The 21765-nt window shown below is 43.4% G+C and overlaps 1 protein-coding gene across 1 annotated transcript in view; it reads right to left on the bottom strand.

Annotated features, from left to right (window-relative positions):
- Window positions 1-5138: 5138 nt before the first annotated feature.
- The window catches only part of PAFAH1B1 (platelet activating factor acetylhydrolase 1b regulatory subunit 1), a 60620-nt gene continuing 43993 nt past the window's right edge, over window positions 5139-21765 (bottom strand). The window contains exons 6-11 of the mRNA XM_042442452.1: window positions 21586-21754; window positions 18467-18569; window positions 16228-16456; window positions 11308-11409; window positions 10822-10978; window positions 5139-9023 (exon numbers count right to left, since the gene is read on the bottom strand). Coding sequence (XP_042298386.1) covers window positions 8950-9023; window positions 10822-10978; window positions 11308-11409; window positions 16228-16456; window positions 18467-18569; window positions 21586-21754 — 834 coding nt within the window. The 3' untranslated portion in view covers window positions 5139-8949. The remainder of the gene's footprint in view (window positions 9024-10821; window positions 10979-11307; window positions 11410-16227; window positions 16457-18466; window positions 18570-21585; window positions 21755-21765) is intronic.

The raw sequence follows: 21765 nt of genomic DNA, 5'->3' as shown, positions 1-21765 counted from the left end.
GAGATGCCTTTCAGCGCTGGCAGAGAGTAAACGTCGCTTCCCAGCTCTTCCAGAGCCGTTCTGGTGGCTTGACCAGCTGTGGGTAGTAAAATGCTGTGCCTACACACTATCGCACTGTAGGGAAATGGTTTGCACAGGGGGGGTATTGGATATCTCTTTAGGGAAGTGAATTCCAAAGTTGATGGTACTGCCACTAGGGAGTGGCAAGGGAAAAGGAGGGGGGGGGGGGGGGAGGGGGGGCTTCAGTCAAAATAGTGACAGGCGACAAAGGGGGGAAACCAGTGGCTTTTGGGACCAGGATGGTGGGGATGAGGGTTGCATGAAACGTCTCTTTTCAGGGTCCCTTAAAAACTACCCCACAGCCTCCTTAGTCTAGCACGGGCGAGAGGCTTCCCAGTCGCTGCTCAGTTGCTATTCCCAGGGTGACTAGGTGCAAAAGGAGCGGTGACTGGGTTTTGATTTGAATTTGCTGTTAAAACAGTAGACCTGATATCAAGAAATAGTTGTTGTGGGGAGCTGGGTTTGATGCCCAAGAGGAAAGAAGGCCATAGACTGAAAAAGCATGGGGACAACTGGTCTAAATAGTACCACGGCTGGCGCGACATGCCAGTAAGAATCCAATCAACTGTAGCTTCCATTGTCCACAGATGGTCCTGAATCCTGATAAAAAAGGACTCAGGCATAGAAGTTGCCAGAGTGGCTGTGTAGGTGGGTTCCCCTCTTCTCCAAGCACCCTGAAAATCTGTAGACCCCGCTCTCCGTCCCACCTCACCTCTTCAGCATTTGCAATGAAAGATCCCAGTGCCTGCACACTCCTCCTCTTCCAGAGAGGTCCTATGAATCGCACAAAGCAAAGCCCTCATCCCCAACAAACCTCTCTGGAACAGAAATCGGTGTAAGGATTGTGAAGGGGTTTGTGGAGTGTTGCACAGGATGGGATTTGGGACAGGGTTGGAGGGAGAAGCAAAGATTGCCACCACAGAAACAGCCAAGCGCTCGAGCTGTTCAGGTCGAATAAATGTTGTTTTATTTTCAAGATTGATCTGTGAATGTATTAAAAACCAAGAATCATGAATGGAAAGCAAAGCTTCATTCTTTCTCTCCCCTCCCTTTCTTCTCCTGCTGAAAGAGGAAATCTTTGTTAAATACTGTGGTGCTGAAAGAGTTCAAAGATATGGCTTTGTTAATCTGCAGTCAGGACGAGATCTTGTAGCACCAAAGCTGCCACAGAATGCATCTGAGAAAGTAGACTGAAAGCTCATGCTACCAGTTTCTTTCATCAGTTAATCTCAAAGGTGCTACAAGATCTCCCTACATACTATGAAACTGGAAAATGATGGATGACACTCGAAATTTCTTTCTCATTTTCTCCCCGTGGCCGCTCATCCTCTTAAATGGATTTGAACATAGGTTTTGTAGGAAGGCATAGCAACAGATTACACCCCATAAAATCTAGTGTTGCTGTTGGGACCAGCATCTGCCCTGGTTGTAGATCTCCACTACTACCGACAAGTGAATGTCTTATGTGGTCACTTTGGCTTCTCCATTCCAGCCCTATCTGGCCAAGGAGTCCAAGTCTGGCTACTGAGCCCACTCTTTAGTAGAGCCACCTTTTGTATTGCATGGCATTTTGTTGACCTTTGCAATAATGTGTTGCCCACTGTGCTGCAAATACATACCTGTCTGTGCATGTGCAGGCATTTTCTCCATGTGATTCATTCTCACAGTATTTGGAAGGGGCTGGCAAGTGTTTTGCTAGAGGCAAGTGTGGGTGGGTGGCCTGTGTGTCCCTGATTCCCAAAACCAAGACACCTCTCATCCTCATTTCTTGAAGCATCGCTAGCACTGTAACCAGTTGTGGAAGGTTTTTTAAATCATCCAGACTGTTGTGTCTGCATCAGAGATGAATGTACTGCCTTGTAGTGGAGACAACAGATGAAACCCAATTGATGGCCAAATGCAAAACTTGCAAACAGTTGCTTTGGTATGGGAACAACTGGGTTGTGACAGTTGAGTTGCCCCTGCTTGGCTCAAGGTGATCCAGCACAGAGCCCTTCGAACTTCATTTGGTCTAAAGAAAAGTGTGAGAACTCATAAACCGTCTTTTAAGGACAAGTATCAATCCAATAACTTTAGGGGATTGTTAGGTTTTTTATTAGTACAGTAAGCCCTTGGTATCCTTGGCTGGGGTTTGCTTTCTGGACATCCAGGGGATATAAAAACCTGTGGATGTTCAAGCCCCATTCAATACAATGGATAATAAAATTATCCTTTCCCTTATATAAAATAGTGAAATAGAGGTTTGGTTTTTAGAATTTATATATGTATTTTCAAGCCATGGATGCTTGCTGAAGAACCCGTGGATAATATTTGTCAGTCACACCCTTAAGTTGCAAAGTGGGTAGATTAATGCTTTTGTTCATCTTTCCTTGCAAGGCTTTGGGACTTAGTTCACCAGTGACATTAGGTTGGGACAAATGACACATCAGAAGTCATAGGATTCCCCCTTGAAGGATTTCCCATGGCAGAATTGGGATCTGTTGGCTTATTTAACTGTGGTTCAGCCACCATAGTTGTGTTGATCTTTTCATTAGAAACTACGTGGACAAAGTAACCCATGGAACAAGAACATCCATGCCTTTGCCACCACCGGCCATTGCAGGGAGAAGGACTGCCTCTCAACCTAAGTCCGCTTTTATAATGGCTGGAAAACCTTGGACCCCAGGGCCAAATGTGGACCTCCTGAGCTTTCAGGGGAAACGTGTGCCTTCCTCTCAATTCCAGCATTTGGTGGTTTTGCTCATTCTGCATTGCCAACCACAGCTTAGACAAAAGGAAGGACCATGTTACACTAGATCAACACGTGAGGCACTGCCTCTTTTGCTCCAATTTTGGGGCAGAAGGGTCACGAATATGCAAAAACCAACAGTTTGCATAATACAGACTAATCCTCAGATGGCTGGGGCTTCGAAGGGGATGGAAAATGCAAGGTCTGAACAGGAGTATGTAGCACAGAAGACTCAACTCAAACCAGTCTTCAGACTATTGAAGACCATTATCTAACACTAGCAATCCTCTATGACTAATTCACCTTAGTCCTTCCTCCGAACGACTCTTCCGTCCCCTACCACTCCTCAAGTAAGTATGAATAAGGAAGAGCTCACTTTGCAATAACTGATAGCAAGACTCATAATGAACCTGTAGTTCCTTTTTTAACTGATTTACCAAAGTGGTAACAGTGGACAACCATCTCTTCTGGGAAAAAAAAATTAAGGACAAAGATAATATGTCTAGGTAAAATCATTTCAGTGGAACGAACATAATGAGGTCACTCTATAGAAGAATCAATATTAATTAGGTTAGCAAAACTCTGATCGCCTACGGTTGTTAATACAGTTGCTCATTTGGGTGTTCAATGAAATTTAGGTCAAATTACAGCTCTGTAATTTGGGGCTGTGGGGCTCAATAGTAATTGCAGTGGCTTTTCAGTCATATCTGGCACATTTGAGGTGGCTTCTTCATTAGGTTTTTAACATATGGAGAAGTGGCCATCCCCAAAATACTTCCACAGCTGGAAGTACTGCTCCAGGTATAGCTTCCTCCAAGTATTCAGAACAATTGACCCAATAAAACGATTCTAGTTTGTCCTGAGTAACTCCAGTTGAGTCTTCCTTAGCTGGAATTTCAAAATCCAAAACGGTCCACGTGGATGGCTGAGATCATGACATCTTTGCTTTCTGACAGTCCAATGTACAGAACATTTGTTTCACATTAAAATTGTATAAAATTACTTTGAGGTTCTGTATACAATGTATATATCTAACATAAATTTTGTGTTTAGACTTGGGTCCCATCTCCAAGATAGCTCATTCCATGCAGATATGCAAATACAGGTGTTCCAAAACCAAAAAGGTTCTGAAACCCCAAGCACCGTTTCAAAATAAGGGAGACTCAACCTGTATTGCTTGTTCCCTACCCAAATATAGGACCAACAGTTCTGCTAGTGCAGTGCCATTTTTGTGCTAACCCCTGAAACCCCTGAAAACCTCAGTAGGTGGTATGAAGTAGCAAGTATCCTTTGGCCATGTTAAGCCATATCGATTAGTAGACTATTCCCTCTCCTCCTTCAGGCATTGCCCAGAACATCTAAATGGATGCCCATCATCATGTGGTAGGAAATTCCTCAGCGGAGGACTTGTCTGCAACTCAGTCTTATGGCCCAAATCTGAGCCATAAGGAGGTGGGTGAGGTGGAATCACGCATGTACTGTATACACTCATGTGTAAGTCTAGAAATTTTAGTCACAAAACTGACCCCCAAAAAACCTGAGTCGACTTGTTCATGGCTCAATGTAAATACAGTATTTTAATTTTAAAAGGAACCATCCCCTAGTGAAAGGCAAGAGCATAAGCTATATCCTGCAAGCACTGACCCTTCTCTGCTCCCTCATCCATGCAGCCTTTAGCCTGGGCATAAATAGATATGACTGCGCAAGTTCTTTGGCACTGGCTTTCCTTTGCTTCATCCTTTTAGGTCCTTTGTTACATGCTCCTAGGTTTTACCCTATTAAATTCCATAATTTTGGCCCCAAAGCCTTCCCTCAAATGATATATGAGGTCAACTTAAAGCTGTGTATATACGGTAATGAGGAACCCATACAGGTTGATGCAAGTTGACTGGCCTCAACTATAAGTATCTGTGTTAGATGGCAGGGAGGTCTTTATACACAAAAAGATGTGTAGGCTTGCTCACAATTTGGATGCCAACGCAAGCAGCACACAAAAAATGCACACAAGCCACTGCTTATGTGTACTTTTCCCAACCACAGCCTACAGGACATGAGTGCAATGGCAGAGGCTGAGCCAGGAGTATGTTCCTGCTCCTCTTTATTCATTTGGCACAAGATACAAGTAATGCTTGAAGGGGGTTCTAGGTTCATGGAAGAGGAGAACAGAGCAGAGAGATTGGATGTAGGCCTTGCACCTGGGACCCAGCACCACCAACCTGCACAGAAATGAAAGAGTCTCACATCTGACGCCTCTAATCCTAACACCCAGGTTACTATTCTTCCGACCACTTTAAAATGAACAACTCAAAGCATCTGATCTTTTCTGCACCTAAGCAAAGAAAGAAACACATTTAGCTTTATATGCATTTAATAGTTTACCAATTGGTACAATAAGATTTTTTTGTTTTAATATGCAGAAAACATGAATAAATTTTTGTTTTACACAGTCTGAGAGCAACAAATCTTACTGTAAAACACAGAGCAGTATTATATACATTCCTTTACTGATTTTTTTTCTTTTTGTTTTAAATTTTTAATTGTGTCAATATCTTTCAGTTAACTCCTACAGTCTGGAGGGGGGTGAGGAAAGAAACTTTCTCCAACGGCAATCTCTATCTTGTTTTCTCATGAGAAAAGAAATGATAATAATAAAGACGCTCGTCTTCATGTCAGTGTCAGGATCAAACTTCTAAAAAACGTGGAAAGTGTTTTGTTTTTGTTTTTTTTTTTTTTTTTTTTGCTAATTCTCTTCAGAACGAAATTTGGAAAGCTTGGAAGGATATGCGCAGGACGAGAAAGCGGTTACTTACAGGGACACAGTGGAAAGAGAATCAAAAAAGGCCAGTTAACATCCAGTCGTGACTTGCCAACCCAGTTTCCCCCATCCCAAGTTTTCTCTCCCATACTGGTTTTGCCTATTTTATACATACAATTTCTGCCACTAATGGAGAGGTTTTGCATTAGCTAAGTACCCTGGGTATTTAAAAAACAAACAAACTGGACTCCATGTGGAATTGAGAACCGTTTCCCCCCCTTCGTTCAGATACTCAAAACATCCATCTCGGGATTATAAAGCCACTACTGCATCTGAAACCCGCCCCGAAATTTACCTTTTTAAATAGCTTTCAAGGGCTGGGATCCCGAAGTTAAGGGAGTGAGGCAAGGTGGGGAAAGGAGAGAAAGCTACTTAAGAATGGTTTAAGAGACGGTTTGCATTAAAAAGAGGTAAAGAGGAGAAGCAGCATCCAGGTACCAAGGGAACCGACCTGGAGTTGGAGCGGGGCAGGGCTTGGTGAGGCGACGGCCAAAGCTTTCAAAATACTACAGTGCTCCACTGCTCTTGACAACTTTGCTAGCAACTAGTATTCTGTGTTTATTTTTTATTTATTTTTTTGTAAATTTTGCTTTTTTAATTATTATTATTATTATTAGTGCTCTGGGCACACCATTGGTCACACCACACACACAAAAGCAGGACGGCTTTTCAACAAAAAATGGTAAAGTGCAAGACGTTCTGAGACATGTCGGCTTTCGGGTTGTGTCAAAACCACACACAAAAGTAAAAGAGAGAGAAAGGAGGGAGAAAGAAGGATGCACCTAGAACGTTTCGCGGGAATATCTCGATCCATGCAATGCTGGAATGTGTGTGTGTGTGTGTGTGTGTGTGCGTGAAGAAAAGGGGAAAGAGAAGGTGTGTATGTGTGTGTGCTTCAGAGAGAGAGAATCTGTTTGCAACATTATTTAGAGAGAATGGACATGGGGCCGGTCTGTTTGGCAATGACCCTGCCTATTCCTGCATGCAGTGAACCCCTAAACTCCAAAAGCCTCTTACAATCCAGACCAGTTAAACCTCAGCACTCAAAAGACTCTTCACAGAAAAGGAAAAAAGGCATAGGAAGAGACAGCCAGAGAGACAAATGCAAAAAGGCACGCTCCAACTCCAAATCACGCCACCTCCCTTGTCTGCTTTTTCTTTCATTTTAAAAACCAGGGTTAGAAATGCTGATCCAGTCCACAACCTTCCCTGAGAATTTTCTGGGTTTGATCATACTAAATGAATTTGTATTATACAAATTTGGAGTCATTCAAAGCAAGGGGGCTTTCCTTCTTGCAAACTAATTGGAGACTAGAAAAAGGGCTTTTCCTTCCTTTTTTTTTTGTCCCGAATCACTTGGCTGAGGTTTGAAAAAGGAAAAAAGAAAAAACCAGTGGTCAAACTCCCATGTTAAGAAGGTACCTTTGTTTCACTGATTGTGGAAATACATAAACTTTAATCCTTAACCTGAATTGCTCTATCTTTTCAACTTTAATAATGGTTAGCAAGCCTTGTTACAGCTGCATCACTACAGATTAAGAAATTCTCAAAAGGCAAGAAGAGCAATGAGGTTTTACATTTTTTGAAAGAACAGCTTAAACACTAGGATAAGACTTTAAATGTGGATTTTTTAAACTGACCATCAAAACGGGGGGAAATACTAGACTCTCCAGAACTCAGCCTATTCCTTGCCTCTGTCATTAGCCGCCTTTTGGTTTGCACAAGACACCAAAGACATAAAATGCTCTTCCTTGTGGGTGAACCAAAGTCTGCTATTATGCTTTCTCTTGAGGTGCACTGAAAGGAGGGTTTAGGGGTTGTTTCTAGCTATATTTCTTTTTGTTTCAAAAAAGAGAGGGAGAGTCATTAAAAATTCACAGAGTAAATAAAACAAATTGCATTTGTTTGTTAAAATATATCCAGCCGGCTGCTCCGTACACTTTTACATGGATTTTTAGATTAATGAAGAACCGGAATACGTGACCCATTGGGAATTTTGTCCAAAAATGCTTAAATGTATCCTCTTTCAGAAAACCCACATGTGTTTTAGGGCTTTTCCAATAGTGGGGTAAAGTTTCCACGCTGAGCATGGACACAACAGCAAGCTGATGAGTTTCAGCACACAAAATGGGATGGTCAAGTTCCCTAAAGGCTTGCCAACTTACACCAAGAAGGTTGCCAACTTTCTGGTAGCATTAAGAGCCTTCCAGTTTCCTCCCTACACCCCTCCCTACTTTCTTGAATATCACAAGCTGTGAACACGACACATTCGGAGACGCCTGCCCCACGCTCTCGGACCTTCTCTCTGGTTTCCTGCCCTGCTTTCAATAACTGGAAAAGCCTCATCCAAATCCTACTCCATTTTCTAATACTCAGACTAAGGGGAGGTGGGGAGAGACACCTTTCGATACTGACGCTGAAAAACCTTAACAAGCCACAACCAAAGCCAACAGGGAGAAGGCCAAACCGTCAGGAGTCAACTGGGAGAGATTTAAGTCTAACTGCCCAGGTAAGAGCCGACTTCAAACAAGACTGACAGCCTCCCGATGACACATTTTGCATGGAAAGCGTTAAGCGCCGAGTGTTAGAACACAACAGAATGGCAAAGACCAATTTTAATAAGAATTTACACATCACATCATATCAAGGTTTCTCTTCCTATACTGCAGCTTGTTAGTACAGGTATACTAACTTCTTTCTTCTTCTTCTATTTTTTAATAGACGTGATAGGAAGCCAAAATAAAAATATATCCTATTGATTTGGCAAATATGTCATGAGAGGAGAGAGAGGGAGAAAAAACCCAGAAAAGTTTAATTAGTATCCATTAATTACATAAGATTCTAAGTTGCAGCCTTGTTCATCTAGTATCCTTAGATTTCATAAGCACACTTAAGTGATGTTACAGAGATACGTGTTTCGGAAAGAGCCCTCGCCCGCCCGCCCCCAAAATACCCCACATGAGAGCCGCTAAGTTTACAGGCACCACCCGAGAGAAGAGGAGGACGGGCATTTCAATCGATCCAGCACAGAACAGTTTTGCTGTCGCCAGTTTAAGTGCCCCGAATTCAACCAATCAGCTTCTGCCTTCTCAGGTCTGATGTGACCAATGCCAGCCCATGTTCTTAAAACCTATGGTACTTCTAGACAACGTATGTAAATTTACAGTATACAATTTGGATTCACCATGCATGAATACTTTGTGTGTAACATTTAATAAGCTCAATCTACATCCAGAATAATTTACATGAAAGGACAATATTTATTTTAAACAGAGCTCAATGGGGAATCATGGTATCCGAGTGCATCCAGAGGGGGAGGGAGGGGGTGGGTCAGACGTGAATTCGATCAACGGCACTCCCACACTTTTACTGTTTGATCTACACTGCCAGTGACCACGTAGGGCGCTGTCTTGTGGAAATCTGCAAGAGAGGGGGAAACAGACGTTAACAGACATCATCAGCGCGAAGAAAATTAGGGCTTGATAGTATCCAAGTACCAGAGCTGTGTGATGTCAGATGAGTTGCAAGAATGCCTCCTCAACAAATAGGATGCCCCACGTGCCCTGACACAGGGAGAATGACTACAAATGATGCCTGATACAACCCATAGAAAAACAGAGGGAGAACAGCTGTCCTTACTGTTTTTCAGAAGCAAAGCCAAAGCTTCACATAATCTAGTTAACTAAGGGCCTGCTTCGGGTCACTTTGGAGATATGCTGTTTAAATGATACACATATCTTAAGAGGCCAGAAGCTGCAGTCCATAGGACTAAAGCATGGCTTTGGCGTGGCTTTTGGCTTCTTAAGACACATGCATCATTTAAACAGCATACCTCCAAAGTGACCCGAAGCATCTTTATTTTGGCCTGTCTGTTCAGGCCCTAAGATGTTGCTTTTAAGGGGTAGACAGATAACCTGTCATTGTAAGCCGCCCAACAGGCAAGGAGGCAAAATGGATGAGGAAATCAAGAGTTCCGCCACCTGAGCCAATTTGCAGCATCAAAAAAAAAAAAAAATACATCTCAAGATACAAAGAGCAGCTGAAACACAGACTAAAGCTGAACCATGCTCTGTTAAGATTCAAAGATATAGCTGTGTTAGTCTGTAGAATCAGTATGTAGAGAGATCTTGTAGTAACTTTTATGATTAACTGAAAGAAAGAAATTGGCAGCATGAGCTTTCGCAGACTTCTAGACTGAAGTCTAGGAAAGTTTTGTAAATCTCCCCCATTTTCTCCAGGTGGTTTCACTAGATGGCATGGGAGCTGCTTAAGAAACAAAATCCTAAAGCAGTGATGTCCAAACTCTGGCCCTCCATGTGTTTTGGACTTCATCTCCCAGAAGCCCCAGCCACCTTGGCCAATAGCCTGGGATAGCCTGGAGGGCCAGAGTTTAGACATCGCTGGCCTAAGCCTTTTTGCATGTACCATTCCTTGGGGGGCTTGGGGGGGGGGGGGAGGGCTATACCTAGACCAGTGGTTTTAGATGTTTTGGACTCCAGCTCCCAGAATTCCTAAGTGTTGGCCAAGCTGGCTGGGGCTTCTGGGAGATAAAGCCCAAAACCCTTGGAAGACCAAAGTTTGACCTAGATCACCAACTGTTTTATAGATGAAGGGGTATTACATGAGAATCTATTAAGTAAGGAGCTCACACATGCTATATAACCTTGTCTTACAACTCAGCTGTGTTCCTCCTCCACCTTCACTCTTGAGTTTGTGTTGCCTTACATATCACTGGGGACCTAGCACTGGCATGTTTTCCTCAGATGACGTCTCCCTCCACAATCTCAAGTTTAAAGCAAAGAACAAACTCATTTTGTTAGCAGTGGAGAGGAAGCCATGTGGAAATGCAGGAGACCTACCTTCCCCAGCTTCACAGATAAAACAGCCAGCAAGCCTATTGCTCATGCTGGATAAACCACCAGAATAGTCTCCTTCCAACTTTCAATACTCCTCCCCATTCTTCTTTTATGAAGAAAGAAACAAGTCAGGGCTCTTTCTTTGAAAGGATGGGGAGTTTTACACCAGTCTGAAACAGTGGTGTGCTCCTATGGTTGTGCTCATTCAATAAAGCATTATTTATCTAGCACTCAGCTATATGTTAGACAGTTAAGTGGTGAAAAATACAAGTTTGACTTGTGAGTTCAACTTTGGCTGCAAGCACAATCTCTGTAAAACTCAGCTGCGTTTTGCTAGAAGCACAATGAACACACATACATACCCAACGAGGTAACAAAGTGTTCGTGCGCATTAAGAGTCTTCATGCATCTTTTGTTCTTGTAGTCCCAGACACGCAAGGTCTTGTCATCGGCACAGCTCAAAATAAATTTCCCTCCAGAATGGAAGAGGACACCACGTACCCAGTTATCATGGCCCACCTTTAGAAAGAGAAAGAGAAACAAATGCAAGGTCATGCAAGCAAGTCTTGAGGGCACACCTGAACATTCATAATGCAAGTCAAAGCCCTATGCCAAGTCGTTCTTGTCTTTATCTTAAAGGAGGAACCATCAGAATTCATGAACAGATACAGTACTCAGCTTTTCCTCAAACTTTCTTGTAGCTCCATCAATTCTATTTATTGTGACTAGTCTAACTGGACTCCTTAGCAACTATTTAAGGTCATCCAGTCCGGATAATCTTGTCTAAGTGCTTATGAAACAGCTGAACAGTCTGACAGCGTGTCAGGGAAGAAATGCAGGGCACTTACAAGAGTCATAAGGCACATGCCAGTACTAATGTCCCACATCTTAATGGTCTTGTCTCTAGATCCAGAAAGCAGGAAAGGCCCGGGCTTGCCACTCTTCTTAGTCTACAGAGAAAAGAAGAAACTGATTTTAGAAGATGGATACTTCACATGGTAGAACTACATACCGCCTTTAGAGCAAGCAAGACAGAACACTAAATTAAATAAAAAAAGAAAGTTACTTTCAAAATGAATAATACTGTACTGTGAATCAGCATTATGCTATGCTAAACAAATGCAGGAGAGCCAGCATGGTGCAATGGTTTGAGCACTGGATGCCAGAGACCAGGGTCTGAATCCCCCACTTAGCTTTGGAAACCCATTGGGTGACTTTGGGCAGAGGAAGGCCATGGTAGCAAATACCTTCTGAACAAATCTTGCCAAGAAGACCCCATGAAAGGGTCACCATAAGTCAGAAACAATTAGAAGGCACACAATAACAAAATAAAAGAAAGGCAACCCCCCCAAAAAACAGATCAGCAGATTTTGGAAATAAACGTAAAACATAAATCCAACCAAGAATACCAGTTAGACCTACCTGACACAGCAAAAAAGTGTCCTATAATTAATGATAGATCAATTTTAATTTATTTGCATCACCCTCCCTGCCCCACACTCATTCACAATGGATTCATTGTGTGTAACAATGCCAACAAACTTGCTCTGGATATTACAAGCAACCTTCCTGGCACCTTCTGGAAACAAGACTGCAACCTTTACTTTCCCCATCCATTGCTTGAAATAATGGCAGCTGTAATCGAAACAAGAACAACATGGGGCTTGGCAAAGTTTGCTACAGAACCTACAGTAACAAGAGTAAGAGGGAAGGTAAAATCTATATCAGAATGGGTCAGTCTCTCATTGTCTCTCTATTGGGCTTACTTTTACCATCCTCACCCCAGTGCTTTTTGTTCACACCAATGCAAGCTGGCAGTCTGGAAAACCAGAGACATGAAGAGGCCTATGTACTGGATAAGATCACGTAAGTAACAAGCTGGGGAAGAGAGCCTGGGGCACGCTATCATATGATAGAATCCCAAAGAAGAACAGCACAGAACTTGAACTAAGGTGTGCCATTCAGCCAAAAGGCAAACACTATATTTAAGAAAAAATATTCAGGGGTAGCTGTGTTGGCCATACAGCAAAATACAATAACATCCCAAATCCACAAAACAGCCCTTTATTCAGACAACCAAAATGCACAAAATACACGATGCAGGTTTTCAAAGCTCCACAGGCTTCTTAATTGGGCAAAGGTGTTAAAGAATTATACTGGAGAATATTCTCCTGTATAATTCTTTGATACTTTTGCCTGATGAAGCCTGCATCGTATATTTTGTGCATTTTGGTTGTCTGAATAAAGGCCTGCATTTCCTCAAGGTCTTGCTGTTGTATTGCTCTGTGGGGGGATATCTATGCAAGTGGGTCCCTCTACCTCCTGGCCATGAGGCACTGGGAACAAAGCATCCACTCATCCCTCCACATTTGTAGCTTTGACTTTTGCGGATCTGATTATTCACAGATTTTATTAATATGTTTTCTCTAGGACTATCTAGGTCCCCCAGTGCATATCTATGGTCAACTTTAATCACAAGTCATACTGAAAAACCTAGAGATTCCCAGAGAGAACACACTCCACTAGGAATTTGTAGCTCTTCCAGTGCAATTCTATGGTCAATGTCTGGCAGATGTTAACCACAGAGTTGCACTGGAGGACTTAGGGTGTTCTCTCAGGTAAATCGTGTTTTTGTTATTTGCAACTTTTCCACATTCATGGAGGTCCTGTGCCCCTAATCCCAGAGAATGTGGGGGGACAAGAGTACAGAAATACCAAATGGTACTTCCTCTGAGATCCAAGATGTCTCCATTTCTTGCGAGATCACAATCCTCTCTGTTAGCAACACTGAATCTCTCTCAAGACAAGCCTCCATGCTTTTGCATTAGGAAAATTTTAGGTACTGTTTTAGTAAAACATGACCAATTTAGTCCGATTATTTTTTTTTAATGTTATTCCTTTGTTGGGGGTACAAATCTCTAATAGTAAGATTCTCGGTCCATTGACTCCCTCTTTAGGATTCCCCTGTAGTGGCTAAAATGTGGTATCTCCACATCCAGGAAACATATTTAGAGGTAGCAATGTTGGTCATGTAGCAAAGTATTTTGTGTTTAAATGGGACTTGGATCAGCACAACAACACTTGGACAAAATGCAGGCCTGTGACTAACACTGTTCTATTATTTTAACCACTATTCTTTTTACCTAAGAGAACACCTCTCTAGGAATCTCCAGCTCCTCCAGTGCAACTCTCTGGTCAAGATCTGCCAGAGGTTGACCACAGAATCATGATGGAGGACCTACAAATGCCTAGAGATGTGTCTTCTCTAGAAACATCTAGGTCTCCAGCACAACTCTACGGTCAAGAGTTGCACTGGAGGACCGAGAGATTCCTAGAGAGAACATATTCATCATAATGAATCAAACCGGAAATAATCAAATCTGCAAAAGTCCAAGCCGCAGATGTGGAGGGTCAACTGTACATTCTCTCCCCTTAGCACAGCTCCCTCCATTAGCACACAAGCCAAGATGGAATGGGTGGGATTGAAAGGCTGCTTGAACATCAACATTTGATTTATTTTATTTCAAGGATTTACATCCCGCCTTTCTCCCACAATGGGCTTCAAGGCCTTTGGCCACTTGGCTGCTGTGCCTTTGGGACCATCATTCCTGTATCAAGCCAGCAGAGGGCAGAGAAGAGGAAACTGCTGCAGATAAACAGTCAGCTGAGAGAAGTGACCTCAAATACACCCTTGGAAGTCTTTTTATGAAAGTTAAAAGGAATGAGTTCATACCTACTGGTGGCACTAACTGCAAAATAATCGCACACTCTTTCACAATGCTAGAAACCTGACAACGAATGAACTTTCACGGAGGGTGACCATCTGTCAAAAGTAGCAGTGACCCACTATCTGCCAGCAACCAACACATTTTTGCATTTCCCCCCTCTACATACACTCCAGTTCGCCTTTCCCGACACATTTAGCTATACCCCATACACACACACACACACACACACAACTGTCGCTATTGCCTGTCCCTCAGTTACTTCCAAAACTTTAACCAAAAGTCGCACTGAAGGACCCAGAGATTTCTAGAGAGAATACTCCATTAGGCCTTTATAGATCCTCCAGCACAATTCTATGGTCAATGTCTGGCAGATGTTGACCATAGAGATGCACCAGAGGACCTAGAGGTTCCTAGAGAAGTGGTAAAAACATAGTGTTTTTGTTACCTGTGGTTTTTTCACATTCACGGGGCGTCCTATGCCCCTAACCCCAGCGAATGTGGAGGGACAAGTGTACAGCAATACCAAAAAATGCTTCCTCTGAGATCCAAGATGTCTCCATTGCTTGTGAGATCACACCCCCCTTTGTTAGCAAGAGAACATTGAATCCCTCTGAAGAGAAGCCTCCTTGCTTTTGCATTAGGAAAATTTTAGGTAGTGTTTTAGTTTCATGTTATTCAAAGGGGCTTCCTTGAAAAGCCATCTGGAAAATCTAACAAAAGGCAACCACCCAGCTATCTGGTCCATGTTATTTTGACTGCTGCACACCAGGGATGGTGTTAGTCTACAAAACTATAAATGGTCTGCACAATGGCACCATATTCGTCCTGCATTGGTTGGTCTATTCACCATGATAGTCAAAAAGCTTTGATCCAAGTGTCACACCAGGCATAGGACTGGCAAGGATGGGCCTTCTTAGCAGTGGCTCCTGGGTTGTGAAAGCTGCTGCTTAGAGGAACCACATGACCTATTTTTGGTTCAATGCAATGTTAAAACTTGTTTGAATGACTTCCTCCAAGCCGGTGGCTTGATGTTTATTTCAACTTGAATGATGATGCATTTCAGGCACCTGATGAAATAACTCTAGTTCAAGATGTACTATGCCTTAACAAAACTGTCAAGGTGTCACATGAGTTCTTTGTAAGTTTCATTTATATCAACTTCTATATAAGTTAAAAGTATAAGCAAGGCTATAGACGTTTTTGAAGCTTTTTATAAACTTCACTTATTTGCTGTTATGACCCCTCTCTACTCTCTCATTCATCGAGCCTTTATTGTGAGCCTTTATTGTGTCATGCCTGCTAAAAATCTGTAAATTCATTGGCATTGTTTTCCTTTGCTTTATCCTTTACACCCTTTGCTAAAAGTCTTCAAGTTTTACTCTCGTCTTCTTCATGGGTCATATCCAAATCAGTAAATTTGGTCTCAAAACCTGTCCTCGATTTTTACATGAGGTTGACTTGTAGTAGAGTATATACGGTAAGATTATTATACATCTGTTAAAAAAAATAAGCTCTGGTGCCACAACAAACTACCATTCCCAGAAATCCATAGCATTAAGACATGGCAGTTAAATCTGATCAAATCATCTGTCAAACCAGATTATTTCTGCAGTGCAAATGCAGCCGCAGAGAGACCACTAAAATAGTTTATGGTCTAAATTGCCTTCCTGAAAAGGCCTTAGAAGGGAGTTCTAAAGAAAAACCTTTCCAGATAACTCCACAGCCACCACTTCTATCTATCAGAGTCTATCTGAACTGAAAGAAAAGAACTGCTGCGGACAGTACCAGCACCTAATAGAATTTCAAACACCACAGCCGCTGCATGTTTTCCTCTCTATAACCCCTGCTCCCTACAATAAGGCGCCCTTTATGCCATGGACAGCGATGACAAGTGGAAGATGAAATACTCTCTGATGGATGAGTATCCACATCTGAGTGCCCACCACCACAAATCCTCTTCAAGTGTGTAAAAGGTTGCAATGCAGACAAGGGTACCATTATCAGCATGGGTTTTGGAGAAGGAGAACATAGGTCACTTGCCTCAGATCCCGTAGCTTCCGATATGGTGGAATAGGAGCTTTCAGGAGCCCAGGAGATACACTCTACCACATGCTCATGTTCTCTAAGTTCAGCTTTGCATTCCTTTGTTGCTACCACCCAGACACGCACCGTCTGGTCATTGGAACAGCTGGCAATCAGTGTGCCATCCTGGTTAGGCCGTACCATGCGGACCCATTCTCTATGCCCCGAGAAAGTCTTCACACAGTAGCTGTTTGAAAGAGACAAAAATGGACAGGTTTTGACAGAATACAACTCCACCTAACACAGGGGTTCCCAACCTGGGGGTTGCCAGGTTGGGAATCCCCCCGCCTCCCCCTCCCCTTTTCTCCGCAGGTGCCGGCGCTAGCGCAGGCACTGCGCAGGGAAAAGGGGAGGGGGTGGGGCTCCCTCCTCCTTCCCTTCTTGCGAGTGCTGGCCCTGGCACAGGCACTCGCAAGGAGGTGATGGGGCGGGGCCTCCTCCTCCTCCTTCCCTCCCTTACCGCGGCTGCCAGACAGCTGTGGGGAGGAAGGAAAGGGGGGGGTCCTCCTCCTCCTCCCCCCCTCCTTTCCTGCAGCTGCTAGACAGCTGCGGAGAGGAAGGAAAGGGGGGTCCTCCTGCTCCTCCTTCCCTCCCTTCCCGTGGCTGCCAGACAGCCGCGGGGAGGAAGAGACAGTCGGGGCTGCTTCCTCCTCTTCTCCCCGCGGCTGCCAGGCAACCACAGGGAGAAGGGGACAGGACTGCAAGCCCCAGAGGCCTTTGCAGCTGGAAGTCCCACCCCTTCTCCCCTGGCGGCCTCCCTAATTGGTTGAGAGGTTGGGAAGGAACGGGACGTCCGGCCGCAAAGCCTGCTGGGGCTTGTATGCAGCCGAAAATCCTGCCCCTTCCTGGCCTCCCAACCTATCAGGGGGGCCACGGGCGAGACTTTCCTCCCCAATGGGAACCACTGACCTAACAAGAATCTGACTGAGCTGATGTTTAAGGGCAAGGCAGCCCCCTTGAACCTAGCAGGACAAGCTTTCTGCTCAAGAAGAACTAGACATTAAGAATATCTGGCTTTGCGGGTCTTAATACACAGTCTTCAATCTTGTTAATATCAGAGGCACATCTTTAACTAGCAACAGGGGATCTAGTTTTGTTTTAACATTTTGTCTCTTGCTTTCTTCCATCGTACTTTCAGCTTCTTTGGCGGTTTACAGACCGACAAATAGTACGTATACAATACGTACTAGGGTTAGGAAGGGGCGGTGCTTCCGCACCCCCCTAACCCTAGTACGTATTGAATACGTACAAGATGGCGGCGCCCTGTTCATACGGGCGCCGCCATCTTTACGTACTGGACGCACAGCGTCCAGACGTGTCGCGCCGCTTGTGACGTAGCGAGCGCGCCCCTGGCGCCTCGCTACGTCGCAAACGCGACGGTAAAAGAAGCTCCATTTTGGAGCTTCTTTTTTCGGTCCGCGCGGGAGTCGGGCCGTCTGAAGGCTCCGGCTCCCCCACGGACCTACTGGCGGCGGCGGCAGACCGCCGCAAAGCGGCGGTCTGTACCCCGCCTTTCTTTATCATTACTCCACTAGTGGTCTACTCATTTGTCTTTCCTTCAGCACAAGGAAGTTTGGGAACTGAAGTAGGGTAAGGAGATTGATTTATTTTGTCCTTATGTTTTTGGTTTTCTTTGCTTTTGGTATATGTATTACTGTTATTTGGTGGAATAAGATACAAATTTAAATAAATAAAACAAGAGGATTCTTAGTAGCTACCAAACCACAATTCTGGGGACTGGAGAGGGAGCACTACAGTTCAATTTATCAAAAAAAAATATACCCACTCCTTGCATTCCCATCTTTTCCATTTAAAAACACTGATCATGCATTTATGCACCATGCATCAAGCTGTCAAACTGATGGTTTTTACTGTACAAACAGATAACCAATGGCCTATAAACTATCAAGTAGTAACAGGGAGCTGTGTTATACCAGATGACACAATTTGTTCAGCTACTACCAATCCAACTAGCAACAGGATCTCAGGGCAATAGTTTTGTCCATAACCTGCTATGGTGCTCTTTTTAACTGGAGGTATCAGGGACTAAAACTAGTACGCTGTGTATGTGAATCCTGTATAAACTGCACCATTGTCAAAAATCTAAGTTACAAAGAATTCCATACCATGTGTGTTTCTAGGAGAGATTCATTATTGCAAACAGACACATTTTCTCTTCACATCAGCGAGCTCTTACCCTGTTTGAACTTCCCACATTTTGATGGTTTTATCCCTTGAAGCGGAGGCTATATGATCCCCATTGGGCATGATGGCTACAGAAGAAACATTATGATCATGACCTGGAAGGAAGAAAAAACAATCTCAATGAAGCTCTGTTTTGACACTGTCACACTACAATCTGTGTGGGTGCCACAACTCAAGTAATGCAAGCAATAGTTTCTGCAATCCTATGGTAATTCTCAAGTCAGAGGCATGAATGAAAGAAGAAAAAACTTAGTAAACTAGTAGTGTGTATATCAACAATGGCACACTGCAGTTTCCTAGGAAGAACTGAGAATGCTTACTAAGCCCCCGGAAATAAAAGCTTTCTTTAAAGATACCTGAACAAGAAACCACAGCACTTAAAACAGCCACTCACCTGTAAAGGGTCTATAAATCTGCAATGCCAAACTCCTTTCTTCAGCCTCATATGATCAACACTACTGCCTTTTAATAAGTAAAAGGGGCAGCCATGTTTGGAATGCAAACAATACATATGCTAGACTTTAAAAGGCTTCTGAAAAGGAAAGGCTTCTAGTCAAGAGACTAGATTACCTTTCCAATGAGAACAGCACACTGGAATCTTAAAACCATTTTAGGATTGGGGGAAATCTGGCAGATAGGGGGAAAGGATTTTCTCCCATGGAACTACAGGCAAAGATTGCAGGGTAAACAGGACATGGTTAGATTTGAGTTCCCCAAGTTCATTCAGTGGGCTTCCCTGGCTGAGTGGAGATTTGAACCTTGGTCTCCCAGAGTCCTAGTCTGACCATCTAACCATTCCACACTGACTCTTGCCTTAAGATACATTCACAGTAACAATAATCATCTTAAATAGCTTTAAAGCATGGTTGTATGATTTTACAGAGGACAGGTAGTGGCTATTAGCTGTGACAGATTAAAGGAACTGCCACATCCAAAGGACGATTTCTCAGAAGCTTCTGGTCCATCATCACAGAAAAGAGAAAGCTAGACTAGACAGGCACTTGCTCTAACCCGAGGTGGTTCTTTGAGCATTGGTACCAAGAACTGGTACCAACACTGGTACCCAGAAGACATCACAGAGAATTGTTCAGTGGTGGTGAAGAGATCCACCTGAGCACACCATCACCTTTGGAGATCTACTTGACAGTCAAGTGGAAGAAGGCTGTCTCAAGCTTAAGGAATGCGCTCCCTTCTTGCTGCTTTTAGGAAGAATGTGACAACACCTCTCTTCAAGCTGACATTTTAAATTGTTTTAATGTTATTACTATCTCAATTTTAATGGTTCTGTTGCTTAATTTGTTTTTAATGACAATTGCAATGGTTATTTTGTCAGTGGTGCTTGCCAGCTGCCTTGAGTACTTTTTAGCAGCAATGCAAATTAAAAAAAAATACCTACTGTCAGATCTTCCTAAGCGAGCAAAATCCTACAAGGTGCAGTTGCCACACTAGACACAGGCACTGTAAAAAATAAATGAGGTGCCCTTTGTTGCCCTTCCATCTCAGGACACATATAAAAGAACTGGTAGGGAGCAACCTCCCTTGTCTTTCTCACAAACGTGGGCTTCTTTTTGCTTCGAGGCATTATTTCTGCTCATGACTTTCTCAAGCATGGAGAGGAGAGAAAATCTTGCAGGTTTCAGAGAGGGAAAAATAATGCAAGCCTTCTCTGTACCATCTTGAGAGCCCAGCATCTTAAAAACCCTTCGGTCTTTTGCATGCACAGATCTAACCAAGGAATAGAGAAACTCAAATCATGCTGGGCTCTGGAACAAGCAAATAGTACAAACATTTCATGTTGGTTATGTTTGTACTGAAGCTGACTGAATAGCTACCTATCTTCTCCAAATGTGTGGGAGGGGCAATTCTCTCTCATTCTGATCTAGCTCTTCCTAAGCTCACAGTCTCTGTAAGAATCCTACCTTAAATTTTACGAAGCACACAAAGAATGGGAAAGCGGATTGTGTGCTGATAGTGTCAGGTTCACAAGGGGCATTTCATCTGCTGTGAGCAGGTCCACAGAGATGTGCCTCTGAGAAAAGGCAGGCATCCCTCCTTTATCCAGGGCCATCACACACTCCTTCCAGACTGACAAATAAACACAAGCTGCTTATTCAGGCCCTTTAAGGACATTCCAAGGCAGCAACAATAACTAGCACTCCCATTCTTCAAACTGCCAGGGGGAGGATAGCAGCTGCAGCTGCTTCCAGACAGTTAAAAAGCAGAGGAAGAATTGCACATGAAGAAGAGAGTTGGGAAGCAAAGCCTCTGTGGTCTAGTTCACCCAACCAATGTTTTCTTTTCATGCTTAAATGCTGAGTTCTTCCAACTGATATGAAGAGCTGCGCTTCAGTGACAACTGTAGGTATGAAAAAGGGAAGGAAGGCAATATTTTAAAACTCAAATGATCCATGGAGCAAGGAATTATGCCCTTCTTGGGAAATAACCAAGATTTATAGACAGCTGGCAACAAAATGAAACGAAATGTGATGTTTCTCTGTATGACTGTCTGTGTCGTTTCATTTCCCTGCAAGTGCAAGGAATGGCAAGTACAAAGGCATATAGCACCCATTCATCAAGTTAGCATAAAACCTAACATTTCATACTGAGTAGAGCAGAGCTGAATTACAATAGGACAGTATTACCAAGGCATGAAAAATACTAATATGGTTAACAGTAAACATGTGTACTGGGCTTCCAGATTGCAGGTCCTGATTTCCATGGTTTTTATGTTCCTCCAGACAACACAGTTTTCTGCTACAATATCAGAGAAAAGGCTAGGCTAGCACTCTTTGCCCTGAGGAACTAGCAGTTTATATGCAGAAATATTACTGTATGGACAAGCATTTAACCATGTGTACTCCAACCTGTTACTTAAAGTGGCCCAGTCCAGACCATGTGTTTTGTTCCTTGTGCCTTCAAGTCATTTCCGACTTATGGCAACCCTAAGGCATACCTATCACTGGAATTTTTTGGCAAGATTTGCTCAATGGGGGTTGTTTTTGCCTTCCTCTAAATAGACCTATGAAGCAGTATCTTTGGTTTATCAACTCCTTCACAAAGAAATACAGCTAGTTTTATTTTGTCGCATGACCACTATCTAGGGTTCCTCACCATGCATGGTTCTGATACACTCGAAGCCTTGGAAATCCCATAGTTTAATGGTCATATCCGCAGAGCAGGAGGCCAACAGCTTGCCACTGTGATCGAAGGAAATATCCTGCACAGAGTCTGTGTGGCCCTTCAGGGTTCGTTCAAAATCACCTGTCTCATAATCCCATACCTAAGAAAAAA

The sequence above is a fragment of the Sceloporus undulatus genome, chromosome 11 (assembly GCF_019175285.1).
Source record: "Sceloporus undulatus isolate JIND9_A2432 ecotype Alabama chromosome 11, SceUnd_v1.1, whole genome shotgun sequence".
NCBI lineage: Eukaryota > Metazoa > Chordata > Lepidosauria > Squamata > Phrynosomatidae > Sceloporus > Sceloporus undulatus.
This window is presented reverse-complemented; position numbering and strand designations above follow the sequence as displayed.